The sequence below is a fragment of the Siniperca chuatsi genome, linkage group LG13 (genome assembly GCF_020085105.1).
Source record: "Siniperca chuatsi isolate FFG_IHB_CAS linkage group LG13, ASM2008510v1, whole genome shotgun sequence".
Lineage (NCBI taxonomy): Eukaryota > Metazoa > Chordata > Actinopteri > Centrarchiformes > Sinipercidae > Siniperca > Siniperca chuatsi.
The window spans coordinates 19902054-19925635 of NC_058054.1; the positions used below are offsets into that span (position 1 = coordinate 19902054).

At 39.7% G+C, this 23582-nt stretch overlaps 3 protein-coding genes across 7 annotated transcripts; 1 reads left to right on the top strand and 2 right to left on the bottom strand.

The window, feature by feature from the left end:
• Positions 1-917: 917 nt before the first annotated feature.
• Positions 918-16260, bottom strand: slc35a3b (solute carrier family 35 member A3b). Of its 4 annotated transcripts, XM_044220403.1 has the most exons (9): positions 12813-16259; positions 12600-12702; positions 5978-6224; positions 5576-5730; positions 4837-4959; positions 4467-4641; positions 2026-2144; positions 1709-1842; positions 918-1270 (listed from the first exon to the last, which is right to left on the bottom strand). In XM_044220403.1, the coding sequence occupies exons 3-9, from the start codon at positions 6180-6182 to the stop codon at positions 1177-1179; spliced, it is 1005 nt and encodes a 334-aa protein (XP_044076338.1). In that variant the 5' UTR covers positions 6183-6224; positions 12600-12702; positions 12813-16259; the 3' UTR covers positions 918-1176. The 4 variants fall into 4 exon arrangements, with proteins under 4 accessions (XP_044076338.1, XP_044076336.1, XP_044076337.1 ...); XM_044220401.1 differs by having other exon boundaries at positions 12600-16260; XM_044220402.1 differs by lacking the exons at positions 12600-12702; positions 12813-16259 and adding an exon at positions 10873-11103.
• Positions 12349-21099, top strand: imp3 (IMP U3 small nucleolar ribonucleoprotein 3). 2 transcript variants are annotated; one of them, XM_044220411.1, is made up of 8 exons: positions 12349-12450; positions 16421-16737; positions 17247-17354; positions 19389-19463; positions 19565-19644; positions 19895-19946; positions 20125-20197; positions 20353-21099. In XM_044220411.1, exons 2-8 carry the CDS (start codon positions 16601-16603, stop codon positions 20377-20379), a joined length of 552 nt encoding a protein of 183 aa, XP_044076346.1. In that variant the 5' UTR covers positions 12349-12450; positions 16421-16600; the 3' UTR covers positions 20380-21099. The 2 variants fall into 2 exon arrangements, with proteins under 2 accessions (XP_044076346.1, XP_044076345.1); XM_044220410.1 differs by having other exon boundaries at positions 12362-12544.
• On the bottom strand, positions 21016-23289 carry sec22ba (SEC22 homolog B, vesicle trafficking protein a). Its single transcript, XM_044220409.1, has 5 exons — positions 23151-23289; positions 22435-22544; positions 22171-22331; positions 21917-22063; positions 21016-21652 (listed from the first exon to the last, which is right to left on the bottom strand). The coding sequence occupies exons 1-5, from the start codon at positions 23223-23225 to the stop codon at positions 21498-21500; spliced, it is 648 nt and encodes a 215-aa protein (XP_044076344.1). The 5' UTR covers positions 23226-23289; the 3' UTR covers positions 21016-21497.
• Positions 23290-23582: the final 293 nt, after the last annotated feature.

The following is a 23582-nucleotide window of genomic DNA, read 5'->3' on the forward strand; positions in this document are numbered from 1 at the left end:
CTGAAATCCACAACTATGCAAAGATAATATGTGACTGTGTAAACAAACAAACAAAAAAAACACAGTAGGAAAGATGTTTTTTTTGTTCATCTGTCTCAGTTCTGTTTTTATTTGTCAGGGACATTGTTGAATAAAAATGGCTGTTACTACCATATAAAATACTCAAAGAGGTTAAAATAGGTTATATTAATTCAGTGTGTCTACATTTGTCACGGCACCGCAGCTCATTCAGCCATCTGTTGCTATAGCGACTGGTTTGGTTTTTCTGGGTGCACTGCAACTGGAACTGAAAAAAAAATTCAAGGGTGTGCCTAGCTCTGTGTGTGTGTTAGTGTGTGTGTTTGAGAGAGAGTGTACACACAAACAGCTCAGATTTTTCCATTCATTTCACTTTGAAGTAAGAAAGAAGATCAAGGCAGAGCTGGTTGTTTCAGCATAAAAGATACCTTAATTTTGTTAATTTGTTCTTACATAAAGACCTTTATTTTGCATTTAAATAACAGTAGAACTAGTGCTTTTGATATGAATACTCAGACTGTGAGCAGCAAGGTCAAAGCAGTCATATCCCATCTTATCTCATCTCATATAAAAAAGGACATTCAGCATCTTTGAACAGAGGTAACCTCTCCTCTTTGCAGCAAGTTTGCTCCTCATTCCACCACTAGATGGAAGCTCTGTCAAGGATTTTTCTCTCTTTGATGCAGGTGCTCTCAGAACCCATTAATATTGTTTTTGTTTTGTAAACACACCCCTTTTCCCATATCACATATCACATAAATGCACAATTGAAATATGAAATATTAACTATGAAATATAGATTTCCAAATATTTATGAGGTCATGCTTTCATCATAAGCTCCTCCTGGTCCCTTTAAATTGCGCTCACAGTATGTTTCCATTGGATAATTCAGTCATACAGAATGTTATGTTATGTTTTATTGCATCAGTGTCTGTTGACATGGCATGTTAGCAGTATTTTTCCAGGAGTGATGGGGCACATTCAGTCTCAACATTCTCCAGCTGTAGTTGTTTGGCAGTAACAGGTTTTATCACCACTTTTCCCGCGTTCTTAATTCCCGCACGCCAAACTCACTCTCACAGTTCATAGAGTCTTGCTCGGTCTATGTTGGATGCCGGTCATCACTTCCATCAAGTAGCACAGTTCAGAGGTCTCTGTTTAAACTTTGATGGTGCTGCTACTTGCAGGCCTGCGCTCGTAGCTGTAAAGAAATGTGGCAGCAATAACCAGCACTGCCCCTAGGAAAAATACACTGCGAGAAAGGCAGGAACAGGAAATAAAAGAGAAAATAAAGAGCCATTAAAAATGTATTCAATAAACAAACAATTGTGTACTCGGTTCATGTCATGTTAACAAGACCAAGGGTCTACAGCCATGCTAGAAACTCAACGTCTGCACAAAACTTTATGGCAATCCATTCAATAGTTGTCGAGATATTTCATTCACACATGTCAACCTCTTGGTGGCACTACAGGAAAAGACAGGGGATCATCAAAGTCAATAGCATTCATCACCTGGGAACCATGAATGTGTGTACAAAATTTAATGGCAATCAATTCAATATATGTTAAGGTATCTGACCAAAGTGGTGGACCGACACTGCTATCCATAGAGCTATGCCGCTAGCATGGTTGAAAAACAGACATTATTAGTAATGAGTAATTATGTGCATGAGCATGTATGTGTTTACCTAGTAGGGTTAAAGTCCTCCAACAGGAAATATGAAATGAATGTGGACACGATGATGGACAGAGAGGTAGCAAATCCTTTGAGGATGTTGTCTGCATATTTGATGACCACTGCTATGACCAACCCGCCCAGAGCCTGCAGACAGAGAATACTGTATTTGAAAGCATGCTGCACTCAAACACACACAGACACAACATGAAGACAAACTTGTACAAGAACAAGTATATGACTAGACACACCAATGTATTTCAACAACTTCACAAATACAGCTGTAAACAAATGCTGAAGTGAGAATGAAGAGAAACATATTCATCAAACCTGTAAGACAACAACTGTGCAGGTGATAGAGTTGTAGCCCTGAAACATTCCCGACTGTCTCACTCTCTGGCCGTCATACACTATCGTTCCTATGAAGCCAAACACAAAGCCGAACAAACCTGGAGGAGACAAGGAGAAACAGAGAGGTGAAGGTTTCGTTGAACAAATACTACAACGTATGGTGATGTTTGTATCTGTTCTTGTTGGAAGGACAGGAAACTGTCTTAAAGAAGCATTGTGTAGGATTTAGTGGCATCTAGCGGTGAAATTGCAGTTTACAACCATTTGAACACCGCTCGCCTCACCCTCCCCTTGCAAGCGTGTAGGAGAAACTACGTTTGCCGCGAAACTCGTGAATCAGAAGTACTTTAAAAAAACACGAACGATCTAGAGTCCAATCTAGAGTCAGTGTTTGGTTTGTCTGTTCTGGGCTACTGTAGGAACATGGCGGTGCAACATGGCGGCCTCCGTGAAAGGGGACCCACTCCCTCTGTAGATAAAAACGGCTCATTATCTAAGGTAATGAAAACACAAATATTCTTATTTTCAGGTCATTATACACTAATGAAACATACTTATAAATATTATATTCCATTTTTGCCAATAGCTCCTCCTAAATGTTACACACTGGACCTCTAAGAAGTTGTTTCCCTGCACCTAACTGCCACTAGAGGTCACTGCCTTTAACTCTCCCTCTCTCCTCCAGCACCAATCAGTCATTCTTTGAGAAAAAGAGAAGAGAGTAAAAGAGAGTCTGTCTGTAACCTTCTAACCTCCTGCACTCTGCTCTTAAAATTTCCTCTCTTCCTGACCTGAGAATATTGTCATTAACATACAAACAACTTCAGGTTTTAAGAGAAAGTGAACAATTGCATTTGCTTTGTTTTCCACACTAGATATAAGAGACAAGTGAGCAATTCTTCACCACTAAAAGCGTAATTGTGTGTCATTTAATATCAGCCACATGAAAGTTGTTTCTTCTCGCTGGCTCACTCCACTGCCACCTTTATATCTGTAAAAAATTTGATATGTCAAGCATGAATAAAAGCAGCACCTCTTGAATCAGCCTTAAAAAGCATAATTGGGTCCCTTTTGTAACATGGCTCTATCCTCTATGGGAGGAAAGCCAGACCTTTCTTGGCCAGAAAACCTGAAATGAGCCATTGTAATCCATTTCACACAACAAAGTCATTATTGACATGACTGTATATTGACAATCTGTGCCATGTAGAATTTGATCCCGTTAATTGTTGTTCAAATGAAAAACAGTACGTTAGCCACTTGAGTGGTATTTAGTGAAAATGTAAGTTTTATTTCCTGCTGTGTGATTCTTATAGCAGTAAGTCTTTTAGTTTCACATAAACTCTCCTGCAATGGACAGAATGTAAAGCACATGACGCTGTGAACCTCTGCACAACATGAACAATAACAAGAGTTGGCCATATGTTATATCACAAACAATATATATTTTCATCTTCACGGGCATACATAACATTAGTTGCTTCAGTGTTGATGGGGAGTGGATGGAGAGTATAATTTGAGCTGAACTGGAGGTGATGCTGCAATCAAGTGGCATGACAAAAGAGGAACATACAACGAGGCTTGCAGCTAGAGATAAGACGAGCCATGTTGCAAAAGTGACCCAATTATGGTTTTTAAGGCTGATTGGGGTGTTACTATAAAAAAAACATTATTCATTTCTCTCCTTTTGTCTGCAGCAACACCTTCATATCTTTTATCAAGGTATCAAGGTGGCAGTGGAATGTGCCAACATTAGGTGTGTGTCAATGAAACAGCGTTGTCTGTTATATTGAAATTCATTACTCATTTTCTCTTTGGACTTTGGATACCTCCCTCCAGAGCCGCAGAAGATGTTATACAACTGTTTTCACAGGCTGCGTAGTTCTCCTCATGACGAGGAAACTGAACTTTATGTGTAAAATGTTTTAACACTACACACTACTCAAATCTTCAGCGGTCAAAACAAATTTATGAGTTTATAAGTATTTTAAAATTGTGGCTAAGGGCTTTATTAATGCTAATCAATCATTTATTAACGCTTAATAGGTCAGTAATAACCCATTAATAAGACCAACTTCTGTGTTGCCTTGCCAGGTTTCCTCAACTTTAAATTTTCAATTAAATGTGCTTTGTAGCCATGACATTTCACAAACTAGTTTGCTTATATGAGCTACTATTAACATAAAATTTAACTACCAAAAAACTACCAATAATTTGGAAAATGATGTGCCCTCATATCAGTTCATGTTTTTGTCACACAGAACGTGCATTTCTGTGGGTGTGAGAGCGGGATGGGTTAGGGTAGTGAAAATGGCACATTCTTATTCTAGTGTATATCTCTTACACACACATACACACCAATATTCACTCAACACATATCGACTCATCCTTCCAAACAAACAGAAGCCATAGTTACTCACCCAGCTGTATGTTACGGACCCACACACTCTGTTTAGTCTCCTTGAGGATTTTCTCAAAGTAAACTCCAGCGAAACCACTGGACACACAGGCCATCAGCACAGCCATCATTCCCACAAACTGGGACCCTGCCGACAGGATCTTCTGCTCAGAGTCAACTTCCGACTCTGTGGGCCACTGTGGAGGTTGAAACACATGCAAAGAGACAGGCAGAGTACTTAATTAGAGTAATATAACTAATTTATGACTAAACCATCTGATGAGGGATGAAGTAATATTCATCCCGCAGAAAGAAACCACATTCATGCGGCAGCTCAACCTGTGTATTTGTTAATTGCTCAGGGACTTTGCAGTTCCAGAGTCTGCTGGTACCTGCACTAGAGTGACTCCAGCCATGAGGAAGAGCAGCGAGAGCAACTGGTAGAAGGTCAACCTCTTCCCCAGCATGGAGACAGAAAACAGAGCTGTGGTGAGAATCTTCAACTGGTACGTGATCTGTGTGGAGCACAGCACAAACACCCCACTAAAACAGGAAGTAAGGTACGTAAATATGACTTTAAACATGATAGGAGAGCGTATCAATCTTCTCATCAAGTTACTATAACTTTCTAGCATACAACGGGTGAGTATTTGATATTCACAAGATACAGTAGATTTTGTATGTATCACCTAAATTCATTTGAGGTTACAAAATGGCAGAAGAAAGTAAGTATTATGAGAGTTTGGAATTTTTGGACAATTATTGTGGAAGGATTAATAGAGACATGTGCCCCTGACATCTTTTGTACTCTGTAAATTCATGAATACACATTAAGACAACTGCCAAACTAAGCAGAAATCAGTTCAATTACACACACACACCCACACACACACTTCTATCTTTGTGAGGACCGTCATTGACATAATGCATTCCCTAGCCCCTTACCCTAACCTTAACCATAACTCATAATTCTAACCTAACCCTTAAAACAAAGTCTTAACCTTCAAACAGCCCTTTGAAGTTGGTAGGTAAAAAACGTGTTTCAGTCCTCACTATGTAGCAAGTACAAGTACACACACGCACACACACACACACATGCAGTGAACTTGAACCAGCACATTCATGTGTTACCTGATAGGTGGCTGCATCTAGGTTGGATAAGGCAACATAGAGCAGATTGTTCTGCAGCGTGTAGATCCCTGCAGGAATGGCCAACTTCATGGTATCCATGGGCTTGTTTACAATCTCTTCCTTCAGCAGCTGGTTCATTGCCCGCACACTGAAATCTGGCAGAGACAGAGAGTGTGTTGTCAGTAATTTAATCAAGGGACCACCCACGGAGTGAAGTGTTAAAGAGAAGAGACACAGAAAGGATCTGACAGTCAGCCATCCTGGTATTAGGAAGATTGGGGAGCATTTATATGAGATCTTGCGCCTAGTAGTGCCAAGTCTACACCTGATAGAGAAGAGACAGAAAAAACTGAGAAAAAGACCTCAACTCTTACTCTCACCCTCCTAACCATTGCTACTCACTGTTCTCAATGAAGACGAGGAGGGTGCAGGTGAGGATCTTGAGCACCTCGGCCGACACCACGGCGGACGAGGCTAGGTAGCGGGGGCCGTCTTCCTTCAGGGTGCGGGAGTAGCGCATGGTGAGCACCAGCGAGGTAGTCTGCAACACCAGCACCCCCAGAGACATATACTTCAGCCTCAAGGAGTGGGACGAGGACACGACCATTGTGGAGGACTCTGTGTCCGAGTCAGCAGACACCGAAGGCCTCTTCGGGATGGACAGAAAGAAAAAGAGACACAATGAATGAGTGAATTCAAATCTGGTTCAGAAAGGAGACACTGCCCTGTTTGTTAGCTCCTATCAATGTGAGGAGTTAGGAAAAAACTTTGAGGAGCATGAAAGTCAAATGCAAAGTAGAATAGTGGAATAGTGAGAGGGTAAACTTCACAGACATTAGAGAGTCTGAAGAGTCTGAGAGAGGAGAGAGTGAGTGTAGAACGATCAGGAATGCTGGTCAGTAATTAAAGGGTAGTTAAGCAGAATGCTAATAAGTCCTGCCTGTGGCAGTGTAGGGCATTCTTGTGACTGGCCTGGAGCACAGGCTAATACGACTAATGGGGATACAACTCAGAGCTCAAAACAGCTGTCACCTTTTCTATAGGTAGTATGGAAGTCTGTTCGCCATCAACAGAAACAAACTGCTGATTTAGGAATGAGGGATTGGAGATTCAGTGGTGACGCTGAAGCTGCAAGTGACCAGCAGTTTGTCAGCAAACCCACAGCCTTCAGTGTCCCTTTATACAAAATTTGAATTTAAACTCTGTTATATTACATTTCTTATCTCTGGTTAATGATGTATCTGTTGTTAGTCAGTTCAGCACATTTTAATGTTCCGTGAGGAAGAAAAAGTGTCCCTGTGACAGATATATTATTATACATGATATTATTACACTGTTAAGTAACATTTTACTGTTGTAGTTGGTCGAGATGGAGCTATCTTTACAGTAACAACTTTATATAAAGTTTGTTTAGTCCAGTGATTCCCAACCTAGGGGTCGGGCCCTTCCAAAGAGTCACAAGATAAATCTGAAGGGTCGTGAGATGATTGATGGGGTAGGAAAGAAGAAAAACGTGAATTCTGCCACACATTATTCTCCAGTCTTTGCTTTTTAATGAAATATTGGAAAGATTTGGGCTTATTATTATGAGTTTATAAAATACAATCCATTGCTAAAGATTAAACCAGTGGTTCCCAACCTTTTTTAGTTTGAGACCTCTTACAAAAAAGCAGTGTCTAGTTGAAGTTCCTTGTCATGTTTCAGATGTCTATGAGTTGTTCAACCAACTCTCGATATATTTCATTTAAATAACTGTTTGAGGCCCAAAGAGGTAAAATAATCCAATACCCCCCCCCCCAAAAAGCAAAGATGGAAGCACAAAAAAAGACACTTTTTTTGTAGCAGAACACATTGTTGCATCAGTATTAACAATTTAATAAAGTAATAGCAGACCACTCACATGTAGGATGTGAATACTTCTTCCATCACTGACACACACACACACACACACAAACACTTGCTGTGTCGCAACATGTCAAGGCTGGAGTACATCAGTAGTCAACAAGTTTGATGTCATTTTTACTAAAACGGCTTGTACCTCGTCTATTAATCCTCAACAAAACATCAACAAGAAAGCACAAGGGTTCACATAATGACAGAATAAAAATGGACAACATGAACAATAAGTCACATAGCTAGTGCAAGGAAATGGAAATTCATACCAAGTACAAATATGCAAGTGTCCGAATGTGCCAGGGTGGTGCAAGGAATGCAGCCAGAGTGCTACTTGCTACTAAAGGGACAGTTCACCCCAAATCAAAAATACATATTTTCACTCTTACCTTTAGTGCTATTTATCCATCTAGATTGTTTTGGAGTGAGTTGTTGAGATTTGGAGAGGCTCGTGATTGTGATAGCTCATACATTAGCCCTCCTAAGGACCTGCCTGTTGACCAAAATCTTGGCATGACTGCTCCCTGAGATCTCACTGGCCAAGTTAACAAGACTTCCAAGTCTCTTCTGGGATTCTGATTCTATTAGTGTTTAGCAGTTATTCGTAATGAGATCATTATCACCAGTCTCATAACTCCAGTGTCCTGAAGGCTCGAGGACTGACATTCTTCACTGAACCATCCTATCTCTGAACAGTCACTGCCACCACTTTTCTTCAGCACCTCATCCAAAAGCCCCCAAATTTTAAAAATCCTTGTGCGTAGAAGGCAGAATATTCAAAGAAGCAAACCATACTAAACTTCGGTAGCAATGTCCCTACAGAGTCTGCTACAGTCCCCCTTCACGTGTAGAGAGGAAATGAGGGACCTTCCCTGGTTTTTACAAGGTGAAAATGAGTGCAAATGGCTAAGGATTGTTTTGCATTGTGTAATTATTAACCAGCCCCTGCTAACCCCACTGCCACTGCATCACTACCATCTTTAGACAATTGTGTACTGACCATAATACAGTTTTGATCCAGTTTGCATTTTATTCCTACTGTTAAATCATTATTCTCTAATTTCAAGCGCACAAAACTATTTATTTGGTGAAAATAACATGGGATGGAATGTTTAAATTTGTTTTCAAGTTGAATGACAGTCCACTGTGGCATGTCATAAAATGGTCACATGATTTGTACTATTTCAAGTATCGTGCTTTAGTAAGAAGTGACTGTACAACAAGCCATGACGGGCAAAAGAAGTGTTGACAGAACAAGAGGTGTGGCGTGTTCAACACACTGACCTCCTTATGTAGCAGCTGTGCTTAGCAGAGGGGAATGACTGCACAATCCCTCTCTGTTTGTGTGTGTCAGTATGTGTGTGCGTGTGTGTGTGTGTGTCCTTCTACACGCCCAACAAACTCTCCTCTCACTCCCTCTCTCTCTAAGCACATTTAAGGACACTATTGCCTTTTTATTTTTCAGTTGCCAGCTCTGCAAGGATCTTCGCACTTGTTTCAAAAATCGTTTGCAAAAATGTACTTGAGACAGCTGCAAGAATATTGAATATTTAACCCTTTTAATAAGTAGCCTCCTTCTGGTGGGTCGGTCATTACAAACCCATCCCACACAGCCAAACATTGTTCAAACCTACAGAACTTTATTTCTAAGTTCTAGCGGAGAACCCAAAGTTTCATAACATACCAAATATGCTTAATTTGTGAGACGTGTTTACCTACAGTTGGATGGGAAAAGAGTCCAGTTTTCAGATTAGAGTTATGAGATAAGATATTGTAACTGGATTTCTGGACAGAACACTCAAATGATTCCAATTCATCCCGGCCATGTCGCCAAAGTAAGTTAAGTATAGTACACTGAGTCACTGAGCAGTGAAATGAAAAGACAATAAATAAAAGTTCTAAGCTTATAATTGTTGAAGATGTCAAGATGCAAGTAAATAGTATAGCACGCAATGTTCTATTGCTGATACTTCTGTTCTTTTACTTTTGAATGCAAAACTTTTACTTTTAAACTGAGTACTTCTTCCACCACTGCCACAGAGTATTTTACACATGAAGTGCCTACACGCTGTCTTGACAGAACACAGTAATAATACACCGCCTGCCCCGAAAAGTCAGTCAGCTCATAATCACCCATCAATCAGTGAGGGCTGCAAGTATTCCTGTCACCACTAACTACAATCAACTGACCGCTGACTCTTAAATACAGTTATTCCTTGACAGTCAAGACAACAAGTTTTTCCAAACATTTATCTTTGTGTGCAACAGAGACCTCAGGCTCTGTGCCAGACACCTGTTGTTTGCTGAAACTCCACGCACAATCCATCAGCAACCTTTCAGAGAAGAAACTGAGCCAGAAAAATTCAGTCCAGCGAAACACCCTTAAACCTGTCACACGATTGGTGTACTTTAACAGAGATGTTATATGAGATCCACTCACATTCACTGTCCCATATGTTTCTCACCAAACCTGCTCCACTGAGGTGAGATGAGGACCAACACTTAGAGGTTGTCAAATGACGGAAACAAGGATTTAAAAGAAAGACGTGTGTTTCCAGGAAAGAAAAAAAAAAGAAAGTCTTTGCATTTGCCATCTCAGGGAAACACATCATGTTGTCATTGGGTCATTGTTTCCTCTCTCAAACCTGATAGAACTGTTGCTCACTGTTGCCACCAAAAGAAAACCCAGATCAAGGTGCACACGTTGCAGTGCACAACTTTTGTTTTTTACTTTTCCAACAGATATGTCTTCTGCTCAACCTTTGGCATAATTGGGACAAGTATAAGCCCTCATTCTGAGTATTCAGCATACAGGACAAGGTAACGCACCACTTGAGACAAACAGGTCAAACTGCAAAGATGTTTCAGGTCCAATCTGAAACGAGGTTTTGCTGACATTTTGGGAATGTACTAATGAGCACAACCTGGGTCTAACAAAGACATTCAGCTGAGCCGGCCTGCGGCTGGTGATGTGGATCTGTGTAGTAGGAGCAGAACTGATCACCGGGAAACCTTTATTCATTTGTTTGAATGGGAGTTGGCTTGAACAAATATTGAAGTTCACAACATCATCAGGATGTGGATCCGTCAGAGAGCAAACCACAGTGGGAAGGAGAGGAGTGAGTGAATGAAAGACTGGATGAATTAAATCAACAGTTCTTTTCCACATTAATGGCTCCTCTGATGGTTCTTATTTGCTTTCTAGTGCTGAAAATACAGCGGCTGATCAAACTGTCCCTGAAGGTGTAGTAGCAGCAGTACAGAGTAACAAACGCGTACAGATGTCTCTGCAGACAGGATGTGTTTATTTCGCATCTCATCTGCTTCTGGTAAACGCAGTGATAGTCACACTTCATGCCTGAAAGAGCCACTTCTCAAACTCACTCGCTCACACAGTAACTTACCTGAGGGAGTGGATCTCAGCTGAGGACGTGGATGACACTCACTCGCTGGATAGTCCTTTCTGCTCCTCTCTCTACAGTTATTGTAACACTCATAAAGTTAATCCGATCGTAACTTACAGCCAAACTACAGCCAAGACACAGAAAACTCTCTCACCGCTGTAAGATGAAAATTGTTGCGGTGTACCTTCAGCCTCTCCCTCTCTATCCTGGATGAATGAATCGACATGCACGGACTACATACTCCAAATGTTTGAGGACACCTGCTGGAGAAAATAACGTTGCACTATTTCCGACAAAATGTTACTTTCTAGCTTATTATCAGGCCAAACTAAAAAGCACTCAGACAGCACAAACTTCTACTAATTTTTCATCGAAATACACAGAATTAGAACCCTTATAATATATTTTAAAAAAATCCTTATCTACCTGAATGAATCAAAAATGCTCACCAAAAGCTAATGTCTAAACAATGTTCACTAGCCCAGCCTTCCACCAAACTTCACTGAAATCTGCTGGGATTTAAGACAATAAAGCAAACTAACTCATAAAGCGTGGCCTCCTGAGCAGGTGTAATTCTGTGAGAGGGTTACAGGACTCTCTAAGCCATGTTGGTCACTAATGTGCAGACTGGTGTATTTGATGTAATATTGTAGATTTCCTTGTGGTTTGTGGAAGTGAACATTCTCATATAATTCAGCTGCAGGTCATTCTGGGTAAATTTCACATCCACAAATCTAAATGGACTGGCTCCAATTCGTATGGCACCTTAATTCAAAATACAAAAAACATACAAAAAAAAAAACAAGATTATACATATTGTTGATGAATTTGGCTGTATAAACTAATAGAAAGTTACATGGGCTTATTTATGTAGTAATTTATTTACTTTAACTGAATATCCACTGCGGTCCCCTGGTTTCTACAAAGTTCATCTACACTGTATTTTTTGTAGGACGGCTCTTCTACTTCTGTGTTGTACATAAAGTAGCTAGAAATACATTTAGGTTATACTGATACGAGCAAATACTGTAAACTAAATTAAGGTGGTAACTGATGTCAAAGACATTAAAGCCCTCACAGGAATTCATTTCTAATATTATCCTTTCTCCCTTTTCTCTGTTTGTTTGTATTCCTTCACATTTTGTCTTTTTTATTGACATTTCATGACTTTTTGTACTGCCAATGCAGGCTTCATTTGCTCTATATATTAATGATGATGAAATGGATGTTTGGTTTTGGTTGTCATGTCACCTAGCCTATGTTTTGTGTGACACGTGTTCTAAATAAAGTTTTTTGGGGGAAACTATTTATAATATCTGAGATATTTTTAGACATTGGGAGGAAAGAAAAACAGTGTGGCTATGAGGCCTCAAATGAAGGGGGAAATATGTTGGCGTAGGGGTTAGGAGGTATTTAATGAAGCGTGGTAGATGGCGCTGTAGCCCGCGTTGACGTGACCTTCGATCGTAAAATCGTCGCCGAAGAAGAAACACACGCGTGCTTTTTATGTGGCTCGGAGGGAGCTGCAGTGACGGCGGAATTTGATCTTCGGCTCGTTTTTTGACTTGGCATAAAATGGTTTGTGACTGGATCGGGGTGGCAACACGGGTATACAACGATGAAGAAGATATGGAGTTTGGCATCTGTTTAGAGGGGAATAGATCCGATGAAGGTAACCGGGTTGTTCGCAGGAAGCTGCAGAGAGAGGAATTTAAAATAATACTTACATTCAGGAGGGAAGATGAGCAGCTGAATATAAGCCCAATAGCGTTATCTAGGGAGCTGACAAAGAAGTTAGGAGAAATGGCCAAGATTCTTCGAGATGGGAACCTGTTGATAAAATGTAGAGATGAAGAACAGAGAAATAAAGCTTTGCAGGTTGAAAGCATTTGCAAAAGAACCGTGTGTGAAAGAAGAGTTGTAGGTGAGATTAAAGTTACCCGGAGAGTGATGACAGGCAGTCCCACTGATGAAGATCTGGAGAAACTCAAACGAAGTCTTCATGGAGGCGAGGTGATGAGACTAAAGAGGTTGTTAAAGACAGTCAGTGGTGAGAGAGGAGAAAGTTTGTCAGTGCTTCTAGAGCTCCAGGACCTGGTACTTCCGGATAAAATAAAGATAGGTATGGGCATATAGCGATGGTTTGCAAAGGTGTGGCAAATGCGGAGGGGATCACAGATTTAGGGAATGTGGAGATCATGTGCAGACTAAATGTTGTAACTGTGGCGGCCAACACAGTGCGGCATTTGGGGGTTGTGAAGTCAGGAAAAGAGCAGTGGAAATTCAACAAGTTAAAAACAATTAACAACATAAGTTATGCTGAAGCAGTGAAGATGGTGCAAAGACAAAAGGGAATGGAAGAAACAGACAAAAGCAGTCAAAATTCAAGACCAGAAGGAGGTCGAAGAGGGCAAACTATAGAACTGACAGCAGATAAGCTGGTTTTGTTCATTGCTTATGTAATCAACTGTGCAGATCAAGTTAAACACAAAACAGAGAAAATCAAAATAATTGTGAAGGGAGCTGAAAAATTCTTGGCTATGAAAGATCTGTCCTGGGAACAGATCAACAAAACACTTGAGGAAGAAGGGAAACCGGGGGTCTTGGGAGAAAGAACCTAATGATTATTCTTCAGTGGAACGCAAGGAGTTTAATAGCAAACGGTCAGGAATTTAAAGGGTTTGTTAAAGGTCTCAGAAAGAAACTGAAAATAACATGTATTCAAGAAACATGGCTTAAGCCAGCATTAGAGCTTGTAATAAAAGGATATAATAGTATACAGAGATAGAGTGGAGGGAAATGGAGGAGGCTGTATAGTATTTGTGAAACAAGAAATGCAATATAGAGTATTGAAGAATACATTTAGTACATTTTGGGGAAGCTATAATGATGGAAATGGAGAGGTGATTGAAGAGCTAATGGAAATCAGAAACCTAATATGCCTCAATGATGGAAATGGTACCAGAACTGATGTTAGAAAGGGTACAGAATCAGCCATAGATCTTACTTTAGTGTCAGAAACAGTGGCGGGTATTTGCATGTGGGAAATTGTAAGAGAAACAACAGTAGGAAGTGACCACTATCCCATATTAACTGAAGTAGGGCTGAGTGCAGAGGAATATGGTACTGGAGGAGTAGATCGATGGGTTTCCAGCAGTTCAGTTATGTTACACTATGATAAATCATCTTAGTGAATCATCTAAGGACATTTTACTGGAACTATATAATAAGGTTTGGGAGAAAGGAAAATGCCACAAGTCTGGAAAGAAGCTGTTGTAGTTCTGATACGTGAGCCAGGAAAAGATTGCACAAACCCAGATAATTATAGGCCTGTTGCCTTAACCTCCAATGTATACAAAATAATGGAGAGAATGATAAATGTAAGATTGGCGTATTATATGGAAAGCAAAGGCTGTGTATCAAAATATCAAAGTGGATTCAGAAGAGGCAGAAATACCATGGACCCTGCTTTATGTTTAGAATATGAAATAAGGAAAGCGCAGATTAATAGGGAAAGCATAGTGGCCATCTTTTTTGATATAGAGAAGGCTTATGCTATGATGTGGAAGGATTATTAATTAAATTTAGTAAATTAGGGGTTAATGGCCTGATGTATAGGTGGATCAAAGACTTTTTATAGGGAAGATTGATTCAAGTAAAAATAGGGAAGTGTTATTCAGGAAATTATTTTGTCGAGAATGGAACTCCACAAGGGAGTATATTGAGTCCTGTGTTATTTTCTATTATGATAAATGATGTTTTTCTGAATTTGGAGAATGGGGTGGGATGCTCTCTTTTTGCGGATGATGGACCAATATGGAAAAGAGGAAGGAATTTGGAATTTAGTGTGAAGAAAATACAGGAGGCTATTGTTAAAATAGAAGAATGGTCATTTAAGTGGGGATTTAAGTTCTCAGTAGACAAAACAAAGACAATGTTCTTTACATGAAAAATAAATGAAAGTAATTTAAAATTAAAATTATATAATCAAGAATTGGAGAGAGTGAAACAATTTACATTTCTAGGGTTGTGGTTTGATGAAAGAGTCACATGGGCAGTACATATTCAGAAGGTAACTGACAAGTGTAAAAAAGTATTAAATGTAATGAGAAGTCTGGTGGGAAGTGAATGGGGGGCAGAGAGATCAGCATTGAAAACCATCTACAGGATTAATAAGATCAGTATTAGATTATGGGTGTGTAGTGTTTGGATCTGCAGCAAGTACAGCTCTCAGAAAGTTAGACAACATTCAATATCAGGCTTTAAGACTATGTTCAGGTGCCATCAGAACAACCCCAACATCAGCATTACAAGTGGAGATGGGAGAAATGCCACTGGAATTAAGGAGAGCACAGCTATCTTTAAACTACTGGGTTCATTTAAAAGGACATAAAGAAGATCATCCAACGCTAGATGCACTAAAACCCTGTTGGGAAAAGGAGAGGAGAGAAACAAAGTTTTGGATCGACAATTGAGCAGAAAGCAAAAGAACTAGGAGTAACTGAAATATACATTAGTCCAACAGTATCACTCCCAGTAATACATCCTTGGATACTCCCTGACCTGACTGTAGAGCTCACATGACTTGGCAAAAACAACAAAGATAAGGAGCTCATTTTACATCCACAGATAATACAGACATATACAGAAAGTATCTACCACAGCTATGTTCAAATTTATACAGATGCTTCAGAGAACATTGCTAACAAAATTGGTATTTTATTCATAGTTCTAGATTTCAACATTAAAATTGGCAAACGAATCAGTGATGGAGTGTCGGTGTATGCAGGGGAGATGCTGGTGATTAGCACTGCAACGGGTGAAGATGTGAGACCTTTGAGAGCAGTAATATGCTCTGATTCCAGCTCATCATTAATCAGTTTGAAGCACAGCCATTCAGACAGCAGACCAGATGTCTTAATAGAGATACAACAAACACTATATAGAAATGATGGGGCTAAATATGACATTTGTATGGATACCAGCACATATAGGAATCAAAGGAAACGAAATAGCTGACAAGTGTGCAAAAGAAGCCACAAAAACGAATCACACTGACATTACAGTAGCCCTTAGTAAAAGAGAAATGAAATCCACAGTTAAGGAGAAGTTGAAAGAAAGGTGGCAAAAGCAGTGGGAAGAAGAGAGATCAGGAAGGTGGTTATACAGCATCCAAAGAAAAACAGGTGTGACGAGGCAAACAGGGAGAACCAGGAAAGAGGAAACAATGATATCCAGGCTACAGTTTGGTGACACAGGATTAAACAGAACATTAGGTAAAATAGAAAAACATCATACAGGAAGATCTGCATTCTGTGATCAAGAACAAACAAAATATGATGCTGAGAGAAGAGAACTGGCACTGCACCTTAAAGAAATAAAGATGAGGTCTGATTTACTTGATCTTTTACAAAGAAGTTCTAGAGAGAAGTGTTATCTATTGTCGTTTCATTATCATAGGAGAACAAATTTGATAAAGAGAATATAACTATGGTGTGTTTATTTTATTATTTAATTTTTTTCTCATTTTCTTTTCTTTAATAATTAGAGTCCCGATCCACACTCCAGTCCAGTTGGTGGCGGTAATGAACCATAACGTTGGTTGACGACCGCCATAAAACTTTACTACGAAGAAGAACACACGTGTTTCCTGTGTTTCCACTTAACCCTGCATGAAACGGAGGCTGTCTTGTAAATAAATTGGATTCAGCCAGCGAAAGGTGTAAAAATGGTTCGTAAATTAAAGCACCATGAACAGAAGCTGTTAAAGAAGGTGGACTTCATCAACTGGGAGGTGGACAACAACCTGCACGAGGTCAAAGTGTTGCGGAAGTATCGCATCGAAAAGAGGGAGGACTACACCAAGTACGTTAAGCCTTGTGCTGTGTTTTAGCTAACGTTAGTGTTTTAGCCTGAATAATTTAGCCAGGTTACAATGAAATACACGTTAAACGTTTTTATTTTGAAGTTTAAGTAAAAAAAAATGTAGCCGAGGCTGAAGTTGACATAGTTAGGTCGAAACTCATCAAAAAACAACAAAATGTCTGTGCTTGTTCTACATTCTTAGCCACACTACATACAATAACCAAATACTAGATATCAGCGCTTATAGAGCCTAAAGACATTTTTAAACTGTCACGCTTTTGAAACCTTTATTTTAATTATATAATTTGAGTCAAACATCCATTCTATTATTGTATGGAAGCAGCAATAACCATACCCAAAATATTGAGTATAGAGTCAAACATAATATGAAATTTGTTTTTGTCAAATGCTACTTGTTTTAAGGGTATCAGCGGACCAGTGAATATTATAGACAGAGACAATCAAATTCAATGTTAGTAGTAATAGTGTTTCTTTCTCCTGTGTCTCAGGTACAACAAGCTGAGTCGTAACATCAGAGATCTGGCCCAGAAAATCAGAGACCTGGATGATAAAGATGGCTTCAGAGCTCAGAGCACACATCGACTACTGGAAAAACTGTGAGTGTCTCGGAGTGATAACGTTTGCCTTGACAGAATCTTCCTTCTAATAACATTCAGTCGACACCTGGGGCCGGTACCACGGAGCGAGGTTAGCGGATTGTCCAGCCCTTAACTCTGGGTTTACTGTATCATGGCTCACTTTTTAACCAGGGTAAATCACCATGGTAACCTATGATGCATGGTTAGCCTACAAACTACTGACCAATCAGATCACTGGAAAAATGTAGTCATTATTCCTACAGGATCCTGACAGGGACATAAGTACTGATTTTACAATAAAGGTCATAAGTCAGTAGAATCGCTTTGCTGTGCCAGGATTTCCATGCGTCGCTCTGGTTTTAAAAGTTTCTAAACGGAGGACCACAGATGCATAATGATTGTTAAAGCTGCATTTTAAGCGCAAAAAATAGTTTTAATTCCCGAAGGGATACCCGACAGTGTAGGTGCTCTTCCACTCTTATTCCATCACTGCAGCTCAGCATAACATGTGGCGACTTTGTGATGATAATTTCCTTGGTCCATTACTGTTCCCATTGTACATGCAGCCACTTGGTGACATCATTAGAGAGCACAATGTATGTTTCCATAGTTATGTGGATGACACGCAACTATACATCTCTGCTGAACCAAATGCTGCTGCAGTTATAAACTCCATTACTACCTGTCTTTTGGCAATAAATAAATTGATGAGCAATCATTTACATGAGGACAAAACTGAAATCCTATTAGTCGACCCTAAAACAAAAAGAGAAATGCTGTTTAATAATCTGGGGAAACTAACTCCCTGGATTAAATCTGAGGTTACAAATTTTGGCGTCATCTTTGATTCAGATCTAAGCTCCCACATTAACAAGGTGACGAAAACATAATTTTTCCACCTTTAGAAACATAGCTAAAGTACGATCATTTATAAATCAAAAAGATGCTGAAAAACTGATTCATGCCTTTATTTGAAGCAGACTCAGTTTACTGTAATGCACTTTTTACTGGCCTCCCGAAGAAAACCACAGAGAGACTTCATCTCATTCAAAACTCTGGAGCTCGGCTATTAACCAGAACCAGGAGGAGAGAGCACATTAGTCCCATTTTAGCTGCTCTGCACTGGCGTCCTGTAACATTTAGAATTGATTTTCAAGGTCCTCCTCCTTATATACAAAGCCCTTAATGGGCTAGGACCAAGCTACATTGCTAACTCCCTGGTTCACTACTTGCCTTCAAGAACACTGCGATCATCTGAAAAGAAAATTGGGGGTGCAGCCTTTGTCAATTACGCCCCAAAGCTCTGGAACACACTACCTGTAGATATCAGGGAAGCCAGCTCGCTAAATATTTTTAAAAGAAAGCAAAAAAGTTATTTCTTCATTTTAGCCTTTAACTATATTCCTGATACATTCATAATTGGAAATCAAAACTATACCGTCCATTGTCTTTTTTATTAGAAAAATAATCAACACACTGTTAAACATTTCCCATAATTATAGATGCTACACTTCAGATAGACCTTATCAGGCACTAACTACTTTTCTTCTCTCTCCTCTGGCAGCAGAAACCGTTTACATTACTTTTAACTTTTATAATGTCCATCGCACATTCATAATAGTTTGTTCATCATCAGACACAAAAAGCAAAAAATACTCACTCAATACTAAAGTCACCTTGTTGAATGTCACTTTTTGCTATGACTGAATTCCCCCTCATATCGTACTAAGTACTCCACTCATGGCTCTGATGGTGTCACTTGTAATTAATAACTCTCTCATTCACATGAACACGCTTGTAGCTGGATCACTTAACCCAGAGTTAACTGAGCCAGTTGATAACCGGCTTTGTGATACTGGTTATCCTGGATCACTAATGTTAGGCTCAGTGAAGCCTGGTAACCCAGAGACAGCCAGACTAAGTTGAACTCGATTCATGGTACAGACTCCTGTACTGACATACAGTGGTGTTTGTCTTACAGTCCTCTTCTTTGTCTTTATCTGTTTAAAGTCAGGATATCACACTGATTGTTGTATTGTTTCTTTACATAAGGTACAGTATCGGTCTCCTCCCCACCAAACAGAATCTGTCCCTCACAGAGAAAGTCACAGCTTCTTCATTCTGCAGGTAAATCATCCCACAAACATGTTAAACTCTAATTCCACGGATGTGATCATATATCATTAGTCTGTTTTCTGTGCCTCCAATCGCCTGTGTGACCCCTGCAGGAGGCGGCTGCCCAGCATCATGCTGAACCTTCGTATGGCTCAGAACCTGAAGACAGCCATCACCTTCATTGAACAAGGACGTATCCTTCATTACTGCATTATTGCAAGAGTTTATGTCCCCAAAATGTCTTGTAATGTAATGTGTATTCTCCTTATTAAGTTTCTTTTCCTTGTATTGTTTTTTTTTTTTTTTTTTTTTTTTTTGTAAGTACACAGTATGTTTTGGGAGTGAAGTTTTATGTCATGAATTTCCTTTTGAGAGATTGGTTAGTTTTGTCTATGTCCAAGGGTAGAATATTTTTTGCAGTATTGTCCTTCACTCAGTCTCAGATGTACGCGTTGGCCCAGACATCGTCACAGATCCAGCATTTCTAGTCACAAGGTTAGTGTCCACGTTTTGTTTTGTCTTCTCATAATTTGTTTTGGACCACTTTATGCGGCAAAGGGCATTTCACACAAACTTTCCATTCTGCAAAAACAGAATAAATTATCAGTAAAGATGCATTTGCAAAGGCGTCTCAAGCGATCAAATATTGACACTATTACTGTGACTTTTTCAGAAATATGGAAGATTTTGTCACTTGGGTGGACTCCTCGAAGATCAAGCAGCATGTCCTGAATTATAATGATGAGGTGAGTTTTCAGGATCTGCTCACATATTTTATCCGACAGCCGTTGAAGTAAAAATGCTAATTGTTGGGTTTCAAAGCAAATGGCCAAATGATAATTTTTCTGGGCTAAAGCATAATGCTGATGTTACACAAACGACCACTGTGTTTCTTTTGCAGAGGGACGACTTTGATCTGGTGGCATAAGTCTGTTGTCTAACATCCATTCATCACCGTGGAGGACAGGAAAGGGACAAGAACTCTGCTCTTGTAACTGTCGAGTGAATAACTCTACAACTCAGGAGTCAAACGTTTTAATCTCCTATCAACTAGAAAAGTGTAGGAAGAAAATAAGTGCTCTCACCTCAACAACTATAACTTAAGTTCGATCTGAGAACGGACAGAAAGAGCACACTTCCAAGCTTTGTTGTTCACCCAATACCTCTTTTTTTTTTTGATGGTCCAAAATCTGATCTATTGACAGGATCATCCATCCAAAATATCTGATTCTGGAGGTCAGGTGACTCTGTACTCGTGCCTGTCAATGTCACCACTGACTTTTTACTGTAAATCACTCAGCCACCAGTAGCACGAGAGCAGTGTCAGTTGTTACCTCCTCATTTTTCCAGCAGAGGCACTCGAACACTGGCCACCATCGCACTGGATGTACAGAACTGCTTCCAGAGTTGTGTAGATGTGACTGTTCCTTCTCCTGTAACCCCTGGCTTCATAGGGTTAATATGTATGTGACCATGGAAACGAAAAGTGTATATACCATAAAGAGGACTGTCACTGTCTGTTCATGATATTAACGTGTCATAAATACAGCTGTAAAATAGAAACTACAATTTGTAAAATATTTAATATTTTCAATAACTTTGTTACAATGTAAACTTTGTGAACAATAAACATTCTTTTATCACAGTATTAAGACTTCTTACAAAACCTCTGCATATGCATATAAGGTTTCTCCTTAATTCTGAAACTCTGAAAGAAACCCCTATACCACTGTAAATTTTAATTTAGCAACACCCTGCTCTTAATATTCCAGTAAACAGAGGTACATGAACTCACCATGGAGCATTTGCTTCCGTACATAGAGAAGTCCCATCACAGACCTATGGCTCAGTTTATACAGTATACGTAGCCTAACTCAAAGCTGGATAAAGCATAGAAAGACTTTCTACCTTCAATAGGAATAGACTGTATATGATCCCTTTAAGGCATCCTGGTATACAACAGAACTGTAACAGGATCTGTTTAAACGCTTAGTTTTCAAAAAGAAACACCCTCTGCTCATGTCAAAGTCCTTGTTTGAGAGTCCATCAGAGCCACCAGAAACGCACATAGATGACGAGTGTGATGAAGAACACTGCCACAGCAGCCACCTTGGCATACGTGGAGCGGGTGTTGAGGTATTTGGCATCGCTGCGGTACTTCTTTGACAGGGAGGACAGATTGCTGGCTTTCGTGTCTAGAGCTGAGAAAATATAAGAATCATGATCAGATGAACTGGATATTAGAACATAATGCAATCCAAAAGAGCACCATAAACTGCCCACGAAATTGACTGTACAGTAAAATCAACACCTCTGGCATACACAAAACAAACATTTCCCATTTTCAGAAAGGCAGTAGTAACAGCAAATGTGTAATTGATTGAATTATGTGATCAAGTGTTCTTGGTATTTTGTGTTTTGTGCAAGTACCCTGGCCAGGACTGACTTACTGTTACAGCACTTACCAGAAAGAGCTTCTCCTCTTTGCAGAACTTCCTCGATATTTGCCACCATAATTCTCTGGACATCCTGTAGCTCCGTGTTAATACTGCCCAAGTTCCTCCTGGCCCTGCTGTCAATGTATGACTTTTTTGTTTTCTGGATGTATGTGTCTGGAACAATGTATGCATGATATAAGCTTAGTCAAGGATTTTGTTCTTTCTGCAGAAAGTGAAAGACACAGTGTTTCTTGAATGCACCAACTCACAAATAGTCTTACCAAACTCGATGAAAGAGTACGGCCTCGTTACTGTGGGCACTTTTCTTCCATACTGGTCGTAGAACTCACTGTGGAGGTCTTCAAGGTATGCAAAGGCAGTCTTTCTGGGAAATGAAGCCTCACAGAGGAACAGGTAGCATACACCCTTAGCTATTAAATAGCTGAAAACAAGAAACACAAGTTCAGTCCAAATCACTGGTTATTTATAATGACTTTGAGAAAACACTAAGTGAACAAGAGTACTTGGTGCTTGCGGTAACTTACTGAAAGTTCATGTCCCCGGCCTCCAGGGTACAGCGGTCCGGACTCTGAGCATTCAGTTTACGGCACAGCTGCTTGGCTTGGCTCTGGTACTGCTGGAGGTTTCTTCCTGACTGACAAAGATAAGCAAATACAGGTTGTAGTCAGGTGCCATACGTAAAGTCGTATAAATAATGTTATATCAAGAGTCATCAAATGACACAAATAGTCCAAGGGCCATATAATGTTTTATGGACCGAGATTAATAAATTTGACCGTTTAATGTAGATTGTTTGCTTATTGGCTAGCGGAGCTAACGTTACATTCATTGTAAAGCCTGAAAACGTTTACAAAGAATTGTTCGGCATACAAACCGTGCAATAAACTGTTTTAATAATTAGCTAAACTTTGAATATGTTCTTCTTTTCTTCCCATAATTCTTTTTCAGTAAAAAATAAATTCACACACAGTGATGGGCAGCAGAAATATAACTACGTACGTTACTGTTAACTGACCTGTACATTTAAAAATTTTACTAAATTAAACTGCTGCTTTATGGAGTATGTGTAGTTTTATAACAAATTTCAAAATAAAGTCTGTCTTCTTGTTTTGGAGAGGTGTACTCTTCACCTTTGCGGATACGCTAGCAGTCATTAAACGTCACCATTTTTGAATGGAGTTTGGCGTGTGGTTCTCTTCATATAAAGGGGCTACACGGGGAAGCTAGCTTTCATTCATACCTGTTCATCCTCCTGTATGGACGCAGCGAGCGGCAGTCCGTCCGCTACACGAGCGATCATTGTCAGTGAAGTCATATTGATGGAGGTCAATAATCGGCGGCGTCAACTGTCGGTTTTGTCAGAGACACTGAACTTCAGAAACTTTGTATGTTATTGCTGTCAACTGTGATGATGCAGACGGAATGAGCTGGACGGAAGTTCAAGGTGCACCAGTGAATTAGGCCCGAGTGGCAACTGATAAAATGCAACTTCGCAGTCAAATTTCCATCGCATAAAGAGGTAAGACCAACACGCTTCTGAAATCGTATGGAAGACGAAGTGGATTGTTTGTGTTTTGCGCTGAACATAGTATTAATGTCTGATTAAAACATGTATTTTTAGAAATTCACAATAGCCGTTGTTAGTTTTCTAACCAGCAGGCGGTATTTTATC